Source organism: Balaenoptera physalus (genome assembly GCF_965194825.1).
Source record: "Balaenoptera physalus genome assembly, chromosome: 4".
NCBI classification, from domain to species: domain Eukaryota; kingdom Metazoa; phylum Chordata; class Mammalia; order Artiodactyla; family Balaenopteridae; genus Balaenoptera; species Balaenoptera physalus.
Window position 1 is genome coordinate 143,964,821 of NC_138891.1, and position 17,815 is coordinate 143,982,635.

At 53.5% G+C, this 17,815-nt stretch overlaps 1 protein-coding gene across 4 annotated transcripts in view; it reads right to left on the reverse strand.

Moving 5' to 3' along the window:
- Nucleotides 1–621: 621 nt before the first annotated feature.
- The window catches only part of CBS (cystathionine beta-synthase), a 30,683-nt gene continuing 13,489 nt past the window's right edge, over nucleotides 622–17,815 (reverse strand). For all 4 annotated transcript variants that reach the window (XM_082460698.1, XM_082460695.1, XM_082460696.1 and 1 more), the window contains exons 9-16: nucleotides 17,222–17,347; nucleotides 16,526–16,610; nucleotides 16,096–16,201; nucleotides 8,515–8,592; nucleotides 8,204–8,338; nucleotides 7,385–7,493; nucleotides 3,409–3,493; nucleotides 622–1,479 (exon numbers count right to left, since the gene is read on the reverse strand). In XM_082460698.1, coding sequence (XP_082316824.1) covers nucleotides 1,334–1,479; nucleotides 3,409–3,493; nucleotides 7,385–7,493; nucleotides 8,204–8,338; nucleotides 8,515–8,592; nucleotides 16,096–16,201; nucleotides 16,526–16,610; nucleotides 17,222–17,347 — 870 coding nt within the window. In that variant the 3' untranslated portion in view covers nucleotides 622–1,333. The remainder of the gene's footprint in view (nucleotides 1,480–3,408; nucleotides 3,494–7,384; nucleotides 7,494–8,203; nucleotides 8,339–8,514; nucleotides 8,593–16,095; nucleotides 16,202–16,525; nucleotides 16,611–17,221; nucleotides 17,348–17,815) is intronic.

The window sequence follows — 17,815 nt, forward strand, 5'->3', positions numbered from 1 at the left end:
TATAAAGAACTTCTACAACTGAACAACAAAAGGCAAACAACTCAATTTTAAAATGGGCAAAGGACTTGAATAGACATTTCTCCAAAGAAGATACACAAATGACCAAACAAGCACATAAAAAGATGCTCAATATCATTAGTCATTAAGGAAATGCAAATCAAAACCACAGTGAGGTAACACTTTACACCCACTATCATGGCTATAAAAAACAAAACCCAGAAAGTAAGTGTTGGTGAGGATGTGCAGCAACTGGAACCTTCATGCACTGCTGGTGGGGATGTAAAATGGTGCGACCGTGGAACACAATTTGATGGCTCCCCAAAAAATTAATCATAGAATTATCACGTGGCCCAGCAATTCCAGTCCTGGGTATATAACCAAAAGAACTGAAAACAGGTGTTCAAACAAATCCCTGTACACGAAGGTGCATAGCACTACTAGTCACAACAGCCCAAGAGTGGAAACAACCCAAATGTCCATCAACTGATGATGGATAAACAAAATGTGGTCTATCTGTATAAGGAATACTGTTCAGCCACAAAAATGAAGTACCGATTCATGCTACAGTGTGAATGAATCTCAAAAACATCAGGCAAAGTGAAATAAGCCAGACATGAAAGGTCACAGATTGTATGATTCTTTTTATATGAAATATCCAAAACAGGTAAATCCATGGGGATGGAAAGCAGAGTAGTGGGTGCCAGGAGAGGAGGGGAGAGGGGAGTGACTGCTTAACGGGGGGATGAAATGTTCTGGAACTCGACAGAGGTGGTGGCTGGACGACCTCTAATAAACACTACTGAATTACACATTTAAAAATTGATCATTTTAGGTTAAGTGGATTTCACCTCAATTAAAAATCCCCAAACACTCAAGCCACTCCAACCAACCCACCCCCAAGTGGACCACGCTGCTGAGAGAAGGGCCACGGCACCGACCCATGCTTCCTGGGCCCCATTCTTCTGCTCCCTGCTCTGGACTCCTGGGAAAGGCACTGGCCTCGGCCTTCAGTCCCCCTACCCCAGTCATGGCAGGGGTCCATCCGCCTGGCTGAGTTCTCTTTTAAAAGATTTGCTTGCTGAAACATCTTAAGAGAAAGTTAGTTAAAGAAAAACACATCTAATCGAATAAATCATAAATAGATTCATTTCGGTGGCCAAGTGTTAATGACGGGGAACTATAACATCTCTGCCGGGCCTGGGCTAAGCAGTAAGCATCCTTGCTACCCATTGTGACAGAGTGATGCCCAGTGCCAGGTGGCTAAAAATCACGTGTTTGCTTGTTTAGTGTTTATGAAAGCAAAAGAGAACAGCCGCGCAACCTCGGGGGGTAGTCAGGGCTGGGCTGCGGCCCCGGCACCTCCGCTTCCTGACTTTGTCTTCTGGTTCCGCTCGCGGGCGGCCACGAAGTTCAGCAAGTCGATGGCAGTGACGACTCCGAACACCATCTGCCTCTTACTGGACTCCCCGTGGCTGTGGTCTGAGGGGGGACAAGGCCGCAGGTTCAGAGGGGCCTCCACACGGAGCGGGTCTGAGGCAGCCACGCCCCCAGGCACAGGGCAGCGGGGGTGTGCGGGGAGGATGCCCCGTGTCCACGGGCACCTGTGTGCCCTGGCAGCCCAAGCACAAGTGCCGTCCCCTCCCAGCACAAGCCACTTGGGCGAAGCCGCAGAGAGCAGGGCCCTGACCCCTCTGAGCCACGCCCACCGGGGATGCCCGAGGGTCGCATTCATTCAGAACAGCCGGTGGTCTCCCCCGGGGCCCAAGGCCCGAGTCGTGGCATGAAATTCCAATCCTACTCACACCCAACACCACTGGCTCACATCTCTGGCCTACAGTTCTGTGTTCAAACCCACGCCTTTCTCTCAGGCTTAGAATGAACGCAGACCCCTGGCCCCCTGCCCTGCCGCCCAAGGACAGAGAGGGTGATGGAGATGGTTAATTTTACATTTCAACTCGACTGGGCCATGGAGTGCCCCAGTACTGGGTTGAACATCATTCTGGGTGTCTTTGGATGAGATCAACTCTTGATTGGATGGACCTAGTAAAGCAGATTGCACTCCCCAGTGTGGGTGGGCCTCATCCAGTCAGTTGAAGGCCCGAATAGAACAAAAGGGCTGACCCACCACGAGTAAGATGGAAACGTCCGGCCTTTGGACTCGGAAACATTGACTCCTGGGGTCGTGAGCCTGGCCACTAGCCCCGCGGGTCTTGGGACTTGCCGGCCTATAAGCCATTCCTTACAGCAAACTTCTGTGTACACACATCCTACTAGTTCTGCTTCTTGGGAGAACGCTGACTGACAGCTGTGGTGAAGCACACAGCGGGCCGGGCAGAGCTGAGCAGCAGGCGGTAAACGCCCAGGTCGCGTCCCGTTCCACCAGACCCCGCTGCCCTGCCTGTCGCTCACGCCTCTGAGGGCAGAGGTCACACAGGGTGGGCTGCTGGGGACACAGAGAGGCCAGGCATCCTACTGGCCGGCTCGGAGCACCTCAGGAAAAAGCAAGGGGCACCCAGAAGAGATGAGGGGCTTCTAGGCAAAGGGGCAGCTTTGGAGGAGCACTGAGCCCCACGGGGACGGGCAGTCGGAGCGGTCTCCAGGTCCCCCGGGAGACGCTGGCCAGAGCCGGGTCGGCAAACTTTCTGTAAAGGGCGGTACGGTCTCTGTTATGACCCCTCAGCTCCGCCCACACAGCGCGAAAGCAGCCGCTGACCGTGCTTTCTGGCAGGGCGGTGTCAAAGGAAACTTTATTTACAGACACTGAAACCACCTGAAACTGGATCCCACGTCAGGGTGTGTAGACGTTCAAACACGAGTGTGTGACACAAGAAGGGGAGCCTCCCTCCCAAGATCGGGGTCCGGGCTCCTTGTCACTCGGAGGCTGCGATGCTGATCACACACAGCTCCCCAGCTCGAGGGGTGGGCGGGGCGTACACACCTGCAGGTCCCCCCCACCCCCAAGGCCAGGCCCCGCGCTGAGGAGCCAAGGACGGGAGAGGGTTAGATGGGGGGGCCCAGGCCCCGGGACCAGCCCTCGGTGGGCGGGAGGGCGGGCTCCAAGGCCCCCCCCAGTTCTCGGGATTTCTATAACCCTCGTCCTCGCCCGGCACCAGAATGACATCCCCGGCCTCTGGAGATGCGGCAAGGAGGCCCGGGAAAGGCTTTGTGAGCAGGTTATAAAGCCCTGTGATCTCACCGGGAGCCGGTACCCAGGTTGGTCCACAGCGGGGTCCCTCTGAGATCTGCACCCAAGGCTGGGGATCAGCACCTCCAGCTCCCAGATGCCCTGTGAGCTCACGGCAGGAAAGCGCGCACACACAAGCCTGGGGCCGGGGGCCCGGTGGCCAGCACCCCACAGGGCTCCTGCTCCCGCCCCCCAGTCCCCAGCCCACAGAGGGCCCCACTTACACTGGATCTGCTCGTGGACCACCAGGGCGAAGTGGTCCATCTCCAGGATGTGCGAGAGCTTGCCCAGAGGGTCGGTCAGGTGGATCTGGAAGAGAAGCCGTGGTCAGTGCTCGCCAGGGCAGCCCAGCTTGGCCAGAGCCCGAGGAAAGGAGCACAGGGCAGCAGGAGAGGCTGGCGTCCCTCCAGAAGGTTCTTCTGGAGTCTTGCTGACTTAGAAACTGAACGAGACTCGACACACGTGAAAGGACATTTGGATGACGTGGAAGAGTCCGTACGTATCACTCAGTGCAAAGAGCCAGTAGGACGCCTTCCCACGGTATGATTCCACATCTATGAATTTCTGGAAAAGGCAAAACTAGGCAGATTGGCGGTCGCAGGGTTCAGGGAGTGGGGAATGGGTGCAGGGATCCAGGGCACGTGGGGCACATACACTACTCTGTGAGATGCTGTAATGGGTACAGGTCACTGTACATTTGTCAAAACCCACAGAGCTGCAGAACCCAAAGACTGAACCCTCAGTAAACTAGTGACTTTAGTTACGAACAGCGTAATATTCACCATCCATCGGAACAAATCCTACGTCAGTGCAAGATGTAACAGTGCAGGGCGTGGTGAGGCGAGGGGGTACGGGGCGTGGTGAGGGGCGGGGGTATGGGGCGTGGCGAGGGGCGGGGGTGCGTGGCGAGGGGAGGGGGTACGGGGCGTGGCGAGGGGCGGGGGTGCGTGGCGAGGGGAGGGGGTACGGGGCGTGGCGAGGGGAGGGGAACGTGAGCGCCCACTCTGGGCCATCTGCTCAATAGACACATGATGAGAGCTTCCAAGAAAAAGAAAAAAAGGACACTTAGGTCCATCTTTCAAACCCCAAGGTGATCTCCAAAGCTGTTAGCCCCACTGGAACCCTTTCTAGTTCGGCTCTGGCAATGGAGGCAAGTTCCCTGTGAGAGGACGCAAGCTCCGGGGTGAGTGGAAAAGCGCCAGCGGTGCCTTCACCTGTGTAAGGAGGGTTGGGCACCACCTGCCTGCCAAGCACTAGTGCACGCTGAGCCGCACACAACACAGCGGCCCTGGGCTGTGGAAGCAACTTCCCCCGATGCTTGCCTTTATGAGGTCAGACGCTGGGCGTGGTCAGCAGACCACGGGGGTCAGGATTTCTCCTCTCCGCCGGGAGAATAGGGTGGAAAGGGGCGCCACAGCTCCATGGGGACCTCCCCGTGCTGCTCACTGCCGGCGGCCAGACCCCCGTGGCGGCAGGAAGGGGCAGCCCTGGATGCGGAGGGTGTACCCAGGAGACAGGACCCACCCAGGTTTCCTCGGGACACTATCTGGACCAGGGATGCCAGGGACCCTGCTGGAGGACGTCCTGTCTCCGCTTACACCCACGGCTTGGTGCCTGAAGCAGCGCAGGCACACACGGCCCCACCCAACATCTCGGTGGCAGGGCATTGAGACCCCCGAGGGCCTGGATGGCACTAGAGCCCAGGGAACTGGGGCTCGGCCACACCCCGGGGGAAGGCTGCGGCTGGAGGTCAGCCTCGGCACTAAGGGGGGTGACCTAGTGGAACAGGGAAGAGCCAATCCTGACTACATGCTGGATCTGTTTCTTTTACTTTAACCTTTGCTTCCCGTTGCTTTTGTTCGCTAAAAGGATACTGTCTCTACGGAACAGCCTGCCTCGGGGAACGCCGCCCCTCTGCCTGAAGGTTAAACCCAAGTGCCTTTGTTCAGGGAAGCACCCTGACGCTGTCCACCTGCGGATGGCTGCAAGAAAGAAGACATTAACACGTCCCCTCCCCGAGGCTGGCCATTCCAGGGGATATGTGCAAATCTTAGGGCCTTTTTACTTTACTTCCTCACCTCCTCTCCCTCTCTGTTCTATGAAAGAAACTGGCATCCAGACCCCGAGAAGATGGTTCTTTGACACATCAGTCTGCCATCTTCTGGGTCTGCTGGCTTTCCAAATAAAGTCGTATTCCTAGCCTCAGCACCTCGTCTCCCGATTTACTGGCCCGGCGTGCGGCGAGCCGAGCGCGCTTGGACTCGGTAACATTAGAGCGCTCAGCTCTTCCCCGGGGGAGGGAAGGGCGCGCACAGCAGAGAATCAGCAGGAAAGGCCAGAGACACAAGAGAACTGGACTCCGGCACGGGAAGGGGTGGGCGGCACGCACACCACACCTCGGAGGGACCTCAGAACACTCTGCCGGGCGTCCCTGGGGGCGCCGTGCTTAAGAACCCGCCTGCCAATGCAGGGGACGCGGGTTCGAGCCCTGGTCCGGGAAGATCCCACATGCCGCGGAGCAACTAAGCCCGTGCGCCACAACTACTGAGCCTGCGCTCTAGAGCCCACGTGCCACAACTACTGAAGCCCACGCACCTAGAGCCCGTGCTCTGCAACAAGAGAAGCCACCGCAATGAGAAGCCCTCGCACCGCAACAAAGAGTAGCCCCCGCTCGCCGCAACTAGAGAAAACCTGCGCGCGGCAACGGGGACCCAACGCAGCCAAAAATAAAATAAAATAAAATAAAAAAGTTTATATATAAAAAAAAAACCACTCTGCTGCATGAAAGAAGCCAGACAAGGGTACACACGGTGGGGCTGCGTATGCGCACGAGCCTGGGGAGGGCTCACAGTCTACGGGACAAGATAGACGTGCGGGGAGGGGAGAGGAAGCCGGGGTAGAAGGCGGGGAGGGGATGGATACGCTCACTCTCGACTGTGGTTTCGCGGGTGTGTGTTCATTACAAAATCATCAAATGGGACACGCTATGTTCAGCTCAACGCAGGGAAGAGGAGGGGCAGAAACTTCCAGAAATGCTGGTGGGCAATGGCATGGGCGGAAAGGTTGCCCCTGCTCAGCCTGGCTGGCCACCCACATGCATGTGACGCCGGGCCCTGTGCTCCCCACTCAGGGGCCACGGGGGCCAGGATAGCCTCGTGGAGCTTCCACTGGACTGGGGGGCAATAAGTGCTCCAAGAACACACCCTGTGTGCTAGGTGCTTGGGGCCTGGGCATCAGAGAGGCTGAGAGGAGGGGACGGGGGGTGGGGGGCAGGAGAGCAGAGACAGCTGGTGCAAAGGCAGCAGGAAGGGACCGGCCCGTCTGAGAACCAGGGCAGGAGGACGGGAGGAGCGGAGGGAGCTGGGGGTCGCAGGGCCCGGACCCTCCCTGCTGGGCTTGGCAGGGAGGGACAAGACCCCACCCACGTCTCCTGTGGTCTCTCCAGCCGCAGAGAGTTAGGGCCAGGAGTGAGGGGCCGTGCAGGGACCACGCTAGAGGCGATGGCAGGGGGGTGGATATGGGGAGAAACACACAGATTCTGGTGACATTTCAGCTACGTGTGGGGCGGGGAAAAAGGAAAACCAAATCCATTCCTAGATTTGGGCTCCACCCGCTAGCCTCTCAAGCTTGAGACAGCCAGCGACCCACCACTCCCACTCACTGGGGGTCCGAGGAGAAAGGGGTTGTGGAATGTCAGGAGACCAGGGAGAGGGGCTGCCCTGACCCCAGGCACCCTCGGGGACACAGTCGGCTCTGTCCTGGCCCATCACAGGGTGGCCATCATCTCAGGATGACCACGGGGTCTGACCAGCCTCGGCTCAGCCCCCAGAACGTTCTAGTTCTTATTAAATACTTAGGCGTGCCAGGTGATCTTAAATGACGTGTGCACAGGACAAAGTCAGGGCCCGGTGCTCTGGGAATGGTCACGCTGGCAGATGCCCAGCTCGGCTGGGATGACGGTCCCTGGGCTTGCAAGAGACCACAGGCATTGCCAAAGTACGGGCGTGGGTGAGCCTTCACCAATGCTGGCCTTTCCCCACCTGGGGCTTCTCGCTTTGTGAAGCTGGGGCGAATTCTCCGATTTAGGGGTCTGATGGGGTCTGGGGTGGTGTCAAGGGTCGAGGCGAGGGACGTGCGGCCCCGCCTCCTGGGACAGAGCTGGTCTCAGCACTGACTGCTCAGGCCTCGCGGGGCTCGTACCTGTTTGAACTGCTTGTAGATGACTTTTCGAACTTGGTCCGATGGCTGAACCTTCCCCGCGAGCAGGGACGACAGCATGTTCCCCAGGGTCACCATCCCCAGGATCACCCTGGGGAAGCGGGGACGGGGCAGGAGTCAGCACTGGTGCCTCTCCCGCGCTCTCCACACGCCACCCCACCCCCCGCCAAGACAGCAGAATCCAGCACAGCCACCCTCAGGGTCAAACCCAGAACTCCTCTTAGAATCAACCACTATCTGCCCAGGGTCTCTGTGTGGCAGGAGCCCAGCAGTGACCAAACACCCCGCCCTTGGAGCTCACCGTCCAGAGCAGGGAACGGTAAACCAGTGAGCCCTCTGGGCATCTCCATTCTGACAGGTGTCAAGGGTGACCAGCTGGCCAGTGTCCTGGGACATGGGACTTTCGGTGCTAGAATTGGGACAGTCCCGGGAGAGCCCTGACGGTGGGTCACTGTCACCAGGGCACGTCTGTCACGGCCTTCCACTGTCAGGCACATGCCCAGAGCCAGGGCAGGACCCTACACCGGCCTCCTGTGCACATGCTGGGTGCAGTGGGCTGGGACCCAGGCATTGAAGCCCAAAGGGTTAACACGAGCAGCCCCCATCCTGGCCGGTGCTCAGGGACCAGCCGTCCAATGCTCTGAGCATCTGAGTGCAAAGTGACCAAGGCCAGCCGGCCAGCTGTGGGGTCCACTGGGCCGCCCCGTCCAGCACCGCCGACACAGAGCAGCGTGGGGGCACAGGCTGGAGGCGCCCAGCAGGGCCCAGAGGGCAGAGCTCCGGACGGAGGCTGAGACTGACCCCGACTCGTCCACCACGGGCGCCTGGTCGAAGCCCTTCTCCCGGAGGATCTCGATGGTGTGCTCACAGGTGACGGTGGGCAGCACCGTCAGCGGGGCCGACAGGCTCAGCTCCTGAACTCGGAGGTGCCACCACCTGCAGGGAGAGGGTGGGGCAGGGAGGCCGTGAACCGGGAGGCCGAGTCCAGGACAGGGAGACCGCGGGGCGCCCAGCCAGGTGCAGGACAGCACACGTGCCCTGGGCACCAGGCGCGCAAGTCCCGGCCACACGCGAGCGGCCGGGGGGAGGTCTCTGCTCAGGGGCGTCCTCACCACGGATTCTTCACCAAGAGGTCCTCCTCCTTCATGAAGCCCTTCCGCAGCATCCACCTGTCGCTCAGGAACTTGGACCTGCGGCGCCAGAAATCACCAGGGTCTCACCGCCACCCCTGCCCACACTGAGGGCGGAGGTTCTCAGAGACAGAAAGCCCAGCATCCCTCCCCAGACCCCACGGCCCAGCAGAGACCCCAAAGGGGCTGGCTGGAGGCTCCACGAAGAGGCCTGAGAGCCAGATTCCAGAAAGTCCCCCTAGGGAACTGTGGTCGACGGGGGCATCTGGTCAACCAGGGCTGAATGAGCTCAGAGCACAGCAGAAGGTTCTGTGGTACGCTGGGACCTGGGACCCTTTGCTGCAGTGCTCGCACCTGGACAACCATCTTCTCAAGCAACAGATACAAAGAAACTATGAGGGACTAAAAATAACAGCATGCATGCACAGTTGGGGCAAATTAAGGATAAAACAAGATACAAAAAGACCAAAAACCTAACTGCCACTTCTGAGTTGCTGCAAGCAAAAGCAGGGTACTGCAAATGCCCCATGTACACAGCACCACAAAGGGGTGGGCAGACCACCTAAGGCACCCCTCCAGCCCTGACCCCTGGACCGACCCCTACCCTCACCCCACTTAAGGGACCAGCTCACCCCCTCCTCAGCGAGTGAGCAAGGGAACCTGTTACTTGTTTTCACTCCCGCCTGCTGCAGAATGAGTCCCAATAAAGCCTTGCCTGAATTTCTTGTCTTGCCTCTTATTAATTTCTATTGATTAAAGAGTCCAAGAACCCAGGTGGGTAACAGTTCTGTCCCAGATCCTGTGCCATCATGTCCCCTCAGGGCTCCTGGGTGGCCTCTTCCCTGGCTGTCCTCATGTCTGCTCTGGCAGAGGGGGATGAGGGACCCCATCCCACCTGGGGTCAGAGGACACCAGACCAGGCCTTGGGGTCTGCCAGAGACCTGCCCTAAAAAGGCAGATGAGAAAGCACCTGACAAATAGCAGCTTAGGCCTGGAGCTAGAGGGGCAGGCTTGGAGGGAAGACCTGTTGAAAGCCCAGCGTGACTCCGGTTTATGGGTGAGGAAACTGAAGCCCAGAGGGCAAGCAGAGTTGTTCACCCTCACCAGCCATGTGGCTGACAGGGCCTTGGTGTTCCGGCCGAGTGTCAGGCCTGAGCCTCTGAGGTGGGAGAACCAAGTTCAGAACAGTGGTCCATCAGAGGCCTCCCGGCCCTTCGTAATATCAATCGGCGGGAGCTCTCCCAGAGATATCCGTCTCAACACTAAGACCCAGCTCCACTCAATGACCAGCAAGCTTCAGTGCTGCACACCACATACCAAACAACTAGCAACACAGGAAGACAACCCCATCCATTAGCAGAGAGGCTGCCTAAAATCATAAGTTAACAGACACCCCAAAACACACCGCCAGACGCAGTCCTGCCCACCAGAAAGACAAGATCCAGCCTCATCCACCAGAACACAGGCACCAGTCCCCTCCACCAGGAAGCCTACATGACCCACTGAACCAACCTTAGCCACTGGGGGCAGACACCAAAAACAGGGGGAAATACGAACCTGCAGCCTGCGAAAATGAGACCCCAAACACAGTAAGTTCAGCAAAATGAGAAGACAGAGAAATACGCAGCAGATGAAGGAGCAAGGTAAAAACCCACCAGACCAAACAAATGAAGAGGAAATAGGCAGTCTATCTGAAAAAGAATTCAGAGTAATGAGAGTAAAGATGATCCAAAATCTTGGAAATAGAATGGAGAAAATACAAGAAATGTTTAATAAGGACCTAGAAGAACTAAAGAGCAAACAAACAGTGATGAACAACACAATAAACGAAATTAAAAATTCTCTAGAAGGGATCAATAGCAGAATAACTGAGGCAAAAGAATGGATAAGTGACCTGGAAGATAAAATACTGGAAATAACTACCACAGAGCAGGATAAAGAAAAAAGAATGAAAGGAATGGAGGACAGTCTCAGAGAGTTCTGAGACAACATTAAACGCACCAACATTCGAATTATAGGGGTCCCAGAAGAAGAAGAGAAAAAGAAAGGGATTGAGAAAATATTTGAAGAGATTATAATTGAAAACTTCCCTAATATGGGAAAGGAAATAGTCAGTCAAGTCCAGGAAGTACAGAGAGTCCCATACAGGATAAATCCAAGGAGAAACACACCAAGACACATATGAATCAAACTATCAAAAATTAAATACAAAGAAAAAATATTAAAAGCTGCAAGGGAAAAACAACAAATAACATACAAGGGAATCCCCATAAGGTTAACAGCTGATCTTTCAGCAGAAACTCTGCAAGCCAGAAGGGAGTGGCAGGACATATTTAAAGTGATGAAAGGGAAAAACCTACAACCAAGATTACTCTACCCAGCAAGGATCTCATTCAGATTTGACAGAGACATTACAACCTTTACAGACAAGCAAAAGCTAAGAGAATTCAGCACCACCAAACCAGCTTTACAACAAATGCTAAAGGAGCTTCTTTAGGCAGGAAACACAAGAGAAGGGAAAGACCTACAATAACAAACCCAAAACAAATAAGAAAATGGTAATAGGAACATACATATTGATAATTACCTTAAATGTAAATGGATTAAATTTTCCAACCAAAAGACACAGACTGGCTGAATGGATCCATAAACAAGACCCGTATATATGCTGTCTACAAGAGACCCACTTCAGACACATATAGACTGAAAGTGAGGGGATGGAAAAAGATATTCCATGCAAATGGAAATCAAAAGAAAGCCGGAGTAGCAATTCTCATATCAGACAAAATAGACTTTGAAATAAAGACTATTACAAGAGACAAAGAAGGACACTACATAATGATCAAGGGATCAATCCAACAAGAAGATAAAACAATTGTAAATATTTATGCACCCAACACAGGAGCACCTCAATACGTAAGGCAAATGCTAACAGCCATAAAACGGGAAATCAACAGTAACACAATCACAGTAGGGGACTTAACACCCCACTTTCACCAATGGACAGATCATCCAAAATGAAAATCAATAAGGAAACACAAGCTTTAAATGCTACATTAAACAAGATGGACTTAATCGATATTTATAGGACATTCCATCCAAAAACAACAGAATACACTTTCTTCTCAAGTGTTCATGGAACATTCTCCAGGATAGAGCATATCTTGGGTCACAAATCAAGCCTTGGTAAATTTAAGAAAATTGAAATCGTATCAAGTATCTTTTCTGACCACAATGCTATAAGACTAGATATCAACTACAGGGAAAACACTGTAAAAAATACAAACACATGGAGGCTAAACAATACACTACTTAATAACCAAGAAATCACTGAAGAAGTCAAAGAGGAAATCAAAAAATACCTAGAAACAAATGACAATGAAAACACGATGACCCAAAACCTATGGGATGCAGCAAAAGCAGTTCTAAGGGGGAAATTTATAGCAATACAATCCTACCTCAAGAAACAAGAAAAATCTCAAATAAACAACCTAACCTTACACCTAAAGCAATTAGAGAAAGAAGAACAAAAAAAACCCCGAAGTTAGCAGAAGGAAAGAAATCATAAAGATCAGATCAGAAATAAATGAAAAAGAAATGAAGGAAATGAAAGCAAAAATCAATAAAACTAAAAGCTGGTTCTTTGCGAAGATAAACAAAATTGTTAAACCATTATCCAGACTCATCAAGAAAAAAAGGGAGAAGACTCAAATCAACAGAATTAGAAATGAAAAAGGAGAAGTAACAACTGACATTGATGAAATACAAAGGATCATGAGAGATTACTACAAGCAACTATATGCCAATAAAATGGACAACCTGGAAGAAATGGACAAATTCTTAGAAAAGCACAACCTTCCGAGACTGAACCAGGAAGAAATAGAAAATATAAACAGACCAATCACAAGCACTGAAATTGAAACTGTGATTAAAAATCTTCTAACAAACAAAAGCCCAGGACCAGATGGCTTCACAGGTGAATTCTATCAAACATTTAGAGAAGAGCTAACACCTATCCTTCTCAAACTCTTCCAAAATATAGCAGAGGGAGGAACACTCCCAAACTCATTCTACGAGGCCACCATCACCCTGATACCAAAACCAGACGAAGATGTCACAAAGAAGGAAAACTACAGGCCAAGATCACTGATGAACATAGATGCAAAAATCCTCAACAAAATACTAGCAAACAGAATCCAACAGCACATTAAAAGGATCATACACCATGATCAAGTGGGGTTTAATCCCAGGAATGGAAGTATTCTTCAATATACGCATATCAAACCATGTGATACACCATATTAACAAATTGAAGGATAAAAACCATATGAAAATCTCAATAGATGCAGAAAAAGCTTTTGACAAAACTCAACACCCATATATGATAAAAACTCTCCAGAAAGTAGCCACAGAGGGAACTTACCTCAACATAATAAAGGCCATATATGACAAAGCCACAGCCAACATCGTTCTCAATGGTGAAAAACTGAAACCATTTCCACTAAAATCAGGAACAAGACAAGGTTGCCCCACTCTCACCACTATTATGCAACATAGTTTTGGAAGTTTTAGCCACAGCAATCAGAGACAAAAAAGAAAGAAAAGGAATCCAAATCAGAAAAGAGGACGTAAAACTGTCACTGTTTACAGATGACATGATACTATACATAGGGAATCCTAAAGATGCTACCAGAAAACTACTAGCGCTAATTAATGAATTTGGTAAACTAGCAGGATACAAAATTAATGCACAGAAATCTCTTGCATTCCTATACAATAATGATGAAAAATCTGAAAGAGAAATTAAGGAAACACTCCCGTTTACCATTGCAACAAAAAGAATTAAATACCTAGGAATAAACCTACCTAAGGAGACAGAAGACCTGTATGCAGAAAACTATAAGCCACTGATGAAAGAAATTAAGGATGATAAAACAGATGGAGAGATATACCATATTCTTGGATTGGAAGAATCAACATTGTGAAAATGACTATACTGCCCAAAGCAATCTACAGATTCTGTGCAATCCCTATCAAATTACCAATGGCATTTTTCACAGAATTAGAACAAAAAATTTCACAATTTGTGTGGAAACACAAAAGACCCTGAAGAGCCAAAGCAATCCTGAGAAAGAAAAACGGAGCTGGAGGAATCAGGCTCCCGGACTTCAGACTATACTGCAAAGCTACAGTCATCAAGACAGTATGGTACTGGCACAAAAACAGAAATATAGATCAATGGAACAGGACAGAAAGCCCAGAGATAAACCCACGTACACATGGTCACCTTATCTTTGATAAAGGAGGCAAGAATATACAATGGAGAAAAGACAGCCTCTTCAATAAGTGGTGATGGGAAAACTGGACAGCTACATGTGAAAGAATGAAATTAGAACACTCCCTAACACCATATACAAAAATAAACTCAAAATGGATTAAAGACCTAAATGTAAGGCCAGACACTATCAAACTCTTAGAGGAAAACATAGGCAGAACACTCTATGACATAAATCACAGCAAGATGCTTTTTGACCCACCTCCTAGAGAAATTGAAATAAAAACAAAAATAAACAAATGGGACCTAATGAAACTTAAAAGCTTTTGCACAGCAAAGGAAACGAAAAACAAGACGAAAAGACAACCCTCAGAATGGGAGATAATGTTTGCAAACGAAGCAACTGACAAAGGATTAATCTCCAAAATATACAAGCAGCTCATGCAGCTTAATATGAAAAAAACAAACAACCCAAACCAAAAATGGGCAGAAGACCTAAACAGACATTTCTCCAAAGAAGATATACAGATTGCCAACAAACACATGAAAGGAGGTTCAACATCACTAATCATTAGAGAAATGCAAATCAAAACTACAATTAAATATCACCTCACACTGGTTAGAATGGCCATCATCAAAAAATCTACAAACAACAAATACTGGAGAGGGTGTGTAGAAAAGGGAACTCTCTTGCACTGTTGGTGGGAATGTAAATGGATACAGCTACTATGGAGAACAGTATGGAGGTGCCTTAAAAAACTAAAAACGGAACTACCATATGACCCAGCAATCCCACTATTGGGCATACACCCTGAGAAAACCATAATTCAAAAAGAGTCATGTACCACAATCTTCACTGCAGCGCTATTTACAATGGCCAGGACATGGAAGCAACCTAAGTGTCCATCGACAGATGAATGGAGAAAGAAGATGTGGCACATATATACAATGGAATATTACTCAGCCATAAAAAGAAACGAAATTGAGTTATTTGTAGTGAGGTGGAAGGACCTAGAGTCTGTCATACAGAGTGAAGTAAGTCAGAAAGAGAAAAACAAATACTGTATGCTAACACATATATACGGAATCTAAAAAAAAAAAAAAAAAGTTTCTGAAGAACCTAGGAGCAGGACAGGAATAAAGATGCAGATGTAGAGAATGGACTTGAGGACACGGGGAGGGGGAAGGGTAAGCTGGGACGAAGTGAGAGAGTGGCATGGACATATATACACTACCAAACGTAAAATAGCTAGCTAGCGGGAAGCAGCCGCATAGCACAGGGAGATCAGCTCGGTGCTTTGTGACCACCTAGAGGGGTGGGATAGGGAGGGTGGGAGGGAGATGCAAGAGGGAGGAGATATGGGGATATATGTATATGTATAGCTGATTCACTTTGGTATACAGCAGAAACTAACACACCATTGTGAAGCAATTATACTCCAATAAAGATGTTAAAAAAAAAAAAAAGGCAGACAAGGACCAACAAAGTGGGGAGCAGAGAGGATCCACAGCCCCCCAGCCTAGACGTGTATGCCCGAGACATGATCATTCACTCACACTCTCGCCATTTCTCTCTAACACACGCAGGCAGGCGTGTGCACACACAGCAGGCCGGCCCGGCACACGGGGAGATGGCCGTCCTCACGCACTCTGTGGTGTGAGCGTACGGCCATGCTTAGGGCAACCCGGCAGTGGACACCCAGACGTGACTCACCCTCTGCTGGAACGGGCGCCCACCAGGGGCGGCTGAGCTCACCTGAGGGATGTAACCTGCCACTCCTGGGCCAGGGAGGAAGCCCGCGGGTCCGTGGGGGAGGTCTCTAGCCCCCTGTGCCCTTGTTCCCATACAGCAACCCTGGCTCTTTCGGCCGGTGACCCCAGACAGGGGCCGTCGGCCCAGAGGACGGGAATTGGAAGCAGGAGGCTGCAAGCTGCCGCCTGGGCAGGTGTGCAGATACTCAGCACCATCGGACTCGAAGGGGCCTCGGAGGCCGCCAGGCAGACATCGCACAGCCCGTCCCCGGGCCACCGACCCCAGCCTGGGTCTCGCCAGGTTGGGGCTGGAGTGTGAGTGAAGCAGCAGAGCCGGTGCTCCCTGCAGCCGGGGGTGGGGAGGCGTTCTTAGGGCGGCTACGTCCTCCTCCTCATCCCCCGCGGCCTCACAGACCCCCACGCTCCCTCCCTCCCGCTGCCGGGCCTCAGGGGAGGCCTGGCGGGGAGCAGGGCCGGCACAGGCGCTTGGGAGGCGGAGCGCGGGAAGCCGAGGGGCCGGGGGGAGTGCTCCTTACATGTAGTTGCGCACAGAGTCCGGCAGGATCACCACGCAGCGCTGCTCCTCCCTCAGCTCCTGGGCGGCCTTCACGGCCACCGACATGGCACTGCCGGCACTGCCGCCTGCCGGGAGGGTCGGGGTCAGACCCGCCGGGGGCGGGGGGCGTGCGATGCGCGTGCGCATGCGAGTGTGTGTGCACGCCCGAACACGCTCTGGGGGGTCCTCGGGGGAGGGGCCGGGCTCGGGGTGCTGGGAGGACCCCCGCTTCCCTCTGTCTACCCGCATTCTCCTCGTTACCACCGAGTGTCACGACCAAACCCTCACACAGAACCTCCAAGCCCTGCAGCAGGTGGGGTGCAGGTGGGCCGGGCAGCCCCAGAGCGAGGGTGTCCTTCAGGCGCCGGACCAGCAGCGGGCAGAGGGCGAGCGCCTGGCGCCCCACTCACCGCACAGCAGCCCCTCCTGCGCGATCAGCATGCGGGCGAAGGCGAAGGCATCCTCGTCATTGCTCTTGAACCACCTGTCTACCACCTGCGGGGGGCCGAGGGCGGGCGGTCAGGCCGGGCAGCGCCGGGCGCTGGGCAGCGGGCGTGTGGCGGGCGAGGGGACCACCGCCCAGGTTGCAGCCTCACAGAGGACCTCGGTCCAGGAGGCCGTGACCCTGCAGGGATGCGGCCCAGCCCCTCGCCTGGGATCCGGGACTCATCTGCAGACCTAGATCGCGCCCCAGCCCCTCCCCCCGGGCCCAGCACACTGTGCACGTGGCCAGTAAAGCCACCCACCAGCCCCGCTGCAGGGCCACACTTCTAGTCCAGGTCCCCGACCGAAGCATCCTTTAGGGTCCTTAAAAGGAGCCTTCTCTGGGGTCCTTAGCTCTCCCACGTCGGCCTGCTTACCCACTCCAGCCACCCAGCTCCCTCCCTCTGCCGGGGCGGTCTGTGCCACCCGCCACCCCCCAACGGCCTCCGTGTCTGCCCAACAGGGCCGTGGCACACGCTCGTCAGGTAGAGTACCGCGAGTCACCCCGTCATGACTCCCGAGACTACTGCCCCCTGTGCAGCGCGGAGCTCGCGTCTCTGTTCCCGCTCAGCCAGGCAAGGGTGTGGCCTGAGGGCTGGGCTTGTCACTGCCGCCCCGCCTACCGTCCGGTCCAGCACGGTGGGGATGAAGTCGTAGCCGATCCCTTCCACCTCGTAGGCCAGCTGCTCCGTCTGGTTCAGCTCCTCGGGCTCTGCGAGGATGGAGCCTTCGGGGTCCACCCCGATGATCTGCAGAGTGGGCAGCCTTAGGGCTCAAGTCTCACCTGGACGCACCCGGCTGTCATCAGGGCGCGGGCCCCGTTCCCGGACCTCGGGCACGAGGCTCGAAACCCACAAACCCAGGCCCGGGCGCTGGGAGATCACGAGGTAAATAAACGTCCAGCTCAGGGCACTCAAGGGGGCAGCACGAGGCTGGGGGAAGTGGCGTCCTGGAAAGCTCCTCCTGCGCAGGGTGCCCCAGGACAGCCCCAAGAGACGCCCTGGGACAGCGGGAGCCTGGGGCGAGGGGGCTGCTAGGACTGACCTCTCCTGGACGGCGGAGAAATGGGCAGAGAGGAAGGGTGCGCTCGGCACCTCCAGTGGGGGTCTCTCTGAGCCCCTCCCCAGGCTCAGGTGCCCCTCCCCTACTCTCAGAGCCCCGGTGGGGCAGCGGTAGGACCTGAACCTGAGAGCTCTCGGCTTCTGGAATGACCCTTG